Source organism: Gadus morhua, chromosome 16 (genome assembly GCF_902167405.1).
Source record: "Gadus morhua chromosome 16, gadMor3.0, whole genome shotgun sequence".
Taxonomy (NCBI): domain Eukaryota; kingdom Metazoa; phylum Chordata; class Actinopteri; order Gadiformes; family Gadidae; genus Gadus; species Gadus morhua.
Genome location: NC_044063.1, coordinates 33,722,757 through 33,727,280, shown reverse-complemented (window position 1 = coordinate 33,727,280; position 4,524 = coordinate 33,722,757). Strand labels below are relative to the sequence as shown.

General features: G+C 50.1%; 1 protein-coding gene across 1 annotated transcript; it reads left to right on the top strand.

Annotated features, from left to right (window-relative positions):
- The first annotated feature begins 1,911 nt into the window (after nt 1-1,911).
- Nucleotides 1,912-4,311, top strand: LOC115561617 (uncharacterized). Its single transcript, XM_030381759.1, has 6 exons — nt 1,912-1,917; nt 2,137-2,308; nt 2,387-2,518; nt 2,641-2,807; nt 3,532-3,777; nt 4,144-4,311. Exons 1-6 carry the CDS (start codon nt 1,912-1,914, stop codon nt 4,309-4,311), a joined length of 891 nt encoding a protein of 296 aa, XP_030237619.1.
- The last annotated feature ends 213 nt before the right edge of the window (nt 4,312-4,524 follow it).

The following is a 4,524-nucleotide window of genomic DNA, read 5'->3' as shown; positions in this document are numbered from 1 at the left end:
CTGGCTCTCTGTCTGCTGGGCTCCGGGACCGGTGGTCCTCCGACCCGGGGCTCCCCGCCCAGGGCGAGTCTGGGTCAGCTGGAGCGTTGGGGGCGGAGCGCCGTGCAGTACCTGAAGCTCCAGCGGTGTCGCCGCGTGGGCTCCTCCCCGGCCGTGGGGGGCTGCAGGCCTGACGGGATGCAGCTCCTTAACGCCGCCCTGTACGTATCGGAGCTGGTCACCCACCTAGGTAGGACCGGTCCGGTTTCATGCATTAGTGGGTCAGGAATAGGCCAATACTTTCAATTACAATAGAAGACTAATCCATATTTGCTACAGCTTAAAACATTTAAAAGCCCAATAATTCGAAAATATTTTTTTATTATCGAGTATTATTATAGGCTCTCCTTTTTATAATGATCACGAAGATCATCGAGATGATGATTAATATCTTTCTCTTTCTTCTTCTCATTATTATGTATGCAATAGTATTATTAATATTATCAATAATATTATGATTCATACAATTATTCGTACTTGTAGTAGTATAAGTATTATTATGAGCCTATGGCCTCTATCATTCTGATAAAATATAATAATGATATATTGATGAATACATGATCATTATCATTCTTATGAAATATTATAAAGATGTGTTGGTGATACATGTTTATTATCATTCTGATAACATATGAAAACATGATTATTATCATACTGACGGAATATAATAATGAGGCATGCATGAACACATTATTTGTGTCATACTGATAGAATATAATAATGAGTTATTGATGAATACATGATTATTACCATTCTGATATAATAGTGATATCTTGATGGATCCATGATCACTATCTGTGTATGACCTCTGGGTAGGAGTCAGTCTAACGCTGTGTCCTGTCTGCCAGGATGATATCACTATCTGTGTATGACCTCTGGGTAGGAGCCGGTTTAATTCTGTGTCTCCCAGGAGCTCCAGAAAAGGTGGTGGCCCTGCTCCCGGACTCCTCGGACCCCACGGGGCTGGGGGTCTACAGAGCGGGGGGCGGCCCTCGGCCCACGGCAGCCCACGACGCGGTCCTGCTAGTGGATCCAAGCCCCGGGGAGAACTTCGGCCATCCTGTGGTTCTGTTTTACGTGGACATGAACGTGACCAAGAAACGCTGTTCGCTCATGGAGGGCCTTTACTTCGGTATTCCTGTCTCATTATTCCTCATCCTCATCTTCAAATCGCTTATCCGGAGTCGGGTCGCGGGGGCAGCAGCTCTAGAAGGGGGCCCTAGACTTCCCTACCTCATTATTGATATATTCAATTACTAGAACTTCTATACCTATTATGATTATTATTTTCAGACCTTAAATCATGGAAAAGCATAGTCACAATACACCTGTGTGTGTGTGTTTGTGCGTGCATGTGTGTGTGTGTGTGTGTGTGTGTGTTTGTTTTACAAGGTATTTGGTATTTTAAAGTTAAGTTAAACTATATTTGAAAAAAAAACCACACTTATTACAATTAGCCTACTTGTACTACTTTACTACTACTCTATCTTTCTCTCTCACGCTAGATGATAAGTGTGTCTCTCTTTCTTTAAGGGGAGGAGTGTTTGACTCTGGCATTGAAGGGTCGCTGTCAGAACCAGTTGAAGCGTCGTTCGTCCACGTCCCAGCGGTTGCTTAGAAACCTTGAGCGGAGGGCAGGGCCATGTGAGGTCACCTTCCTTCCCCTAGTGGTTGGACTGAGAGACAGCAACAAAACACAGAGACTCAGGTGTATCGGTGAGTCATCCATCGATCATCCATTATCCATCCATGATCTGTCATCATGAGGCCTTTATGAGACCACCATGAGACCACCATGAAACCTTTGTGAGAGTACCATGAGACCTTCATGAGTGAACCATGAGACCTTCATGAGACCACCATGAAACCATCATGAGAGTACCATGAGACCTTCATGCGACCCACCATGAGACCAAATTGAGACCACCACCAAAACACTATGAGACCTTCCTGAGACCACCATAAGAACTTCATGAGAACACCATGAGACCAGCATGAGACCACCATGACACGACCATGACTCCACCATGAGCCCCTGTCATCCTCCTCCTTGTGTCTGGAGGTTCTGGTAGATCGTTGTCCTCTCTTCTCCCCCAGAGCACCCTGAGTTTGGGCCGTGCCCCCGGACCCTTCCCCCACCCCCCCCCCATCCAGCAGTTGTCCAGCTGTGAGCTGAACAGAAACACCCGGCGATGCCACCACCCCCCTCTGGCCTCCCAGGGCTCCTGCAGGCTGTACCAGACCTGCGACCACGCCCTGCTCCTCTCTGGTATCTACATGTAGATAGATCCATACATAGATATTAATATAGATATATGTATATCAACAGCATCCAATGTCTGTCCAGGAGGCTGGCAGCAGCAGATCCTGTTCCAGCACCAGCTGCAGTCCCTCCAGAAGTTCTACGGGATGCTGAGGGATAACGGCTTCCACCAGGACCACATCAAGACCTTCTTCTCTGGCCCCGGACACACTCCTGGTATTACCCCCAATCCCCCCCTCCCCCCCCCCCCCCCCCCCCCCCCCCCCCCCCCGACAGACAGTGAAGTGGTATCTTTTCTCTCTCTCTCTCTCTCTCTCTCTCTCTCTCTCTCTCTCCAGAGGGCATGCAGGGCGCTCTCCCAGCGGTAGAGAAGGCTGTGATTCGTCAGTACGTGTCCTATGTGTGTAGGAAGCATCACTGTGTGGACTCTCTGGTCCTCTTCCTCAACTCCCCAACGTGTACTGACGGCTCCATGCTGCTCTGGGACCACAACCTCAACGGCATAGTACGCACATACACACGCATGCACTCACACACACAAGCACACACACACACACACACACACACACACACACACACACACACACGCACACACAAACACACACACACACAAACACACAGACAGACAGACAGACAGGCAGTATTACCAGTGGTAATTCTGACCTGACCTGTGGTCGTTTGACCTGTTATAGTTGACCTGACCTGTTGTAGTTTGACCTGACCTGTGGTCATTTGGAGCTGACTTGTACTTTGAACTGGCCTGTGGTAGTTTGACCTGACCTGTGGTAGTCTGACCTGACCTGTGGTAGTTTGACATGACCTGCGGTAGTTTGACCTGACCTGTGGTAGTTTGACATGACCTGCGGTAGTTTGACCTGACCTGTGGTAGTTTGACCTGACCTGCGGTCTGGTAGTTTGACCTGACCTGTGGTAGTAAGATATGACCTGCTGTTGTTTGACCTGACCTGTTGCGTGGTAGTTTGACCTGACCTGTGGTAGTTTGACCTGACCTGCGGTAGTTTGGCTGTGACCTGTTGTAGTTTAACCTGACCTGTGGTAGTTTGACCTGACCTGTGCTATTTAGACCTGACCTGTGGTAGTTTGGAGCTGACCTGTGGTAGTTTAACCTGACCTGTGCTAGTTTGACCTGACCTGTGCTAGCTTGACCTTACCAGTGGTAGTTTGGAGCTGACCTGTAGTAGTTTAACCTGACCTGTGCGGCCCTGCAGGCAGAGCTGAAGGAGCGCTACTCGGTGAACGAACTGCTGGTAGACCTGGCGGGCTGCAGGGCAAGCCGGGTCCTGGTGTTCGTGGAGCAAAGCTACAGCTCCGTCCTCTCCAAGAGGCTGCGCAGCTCCTCCAAACACCTCAACGTGGTCCCAATCATCAGCCCCGCCCAACAGTACCCTGACCCAGGAGAGGGGTCCTGGAAACACCTGACCCCAAGAACCTGCCTCATAGATCACCTGGGAAAGGTAGGACAGACTGAAAGAAAGACAGACGGACAGACAGACAAATACAGACAAATAGCCCGAAAAACAGACATATACAATTACAATTAGGGCGTTAGGCAGACATTTTTTTTTTACACACACACATTACATCGGTTAATACACACATTGACACACCGATGGCAGAGTCAACCATGCAGCTCGTCAGGAGCAGTTAAGGTTAATTGACTTGCTTAGGGACACATCAACACTCAGCTATGAGGAGCTGCTGATCGAACTAGCAACCTTTCAGTTACAAGACAACTGCTCTACCTCCTGAGCTAAGCCGACCCAGTCATAGAACATATAGACATGACATAAAGGCAGACTAACTCCTCCTCTTTTTGTCAGGGTCAAGAGAAGTCCGGCCTGCTCTCTCTGTGGGCAGGGCTACTGAATGTGACGCTGGCGGGCGCACCCTGCAAGGCCACGCCCCCTCTAACCGACGCCCAGCTGCAGAGGGAATACCTGGGCTGTCAGAACCTGCCCACTGCGCTCTGGTACCATCACCGGACCTGAGAGGGGGAGGGAGAGAGAGAGGGGGGTAGGGGGGAAGAGGGGGAGGGGGGAGTGAGGGAGGGGGCGGGGGAGATGGTGAAGAGGGGGAGAGAGGGGGGGGGGGGAAGGGGGCAGGGGGGAGAGGGGAGTTGTGTATGGTGTGTCCTCACTGTGAACCGAGAGCTTGTGAGGTGAGTGTTGGGGTACAAGAGAGAAGAGGTTCAAGTAGAGGAC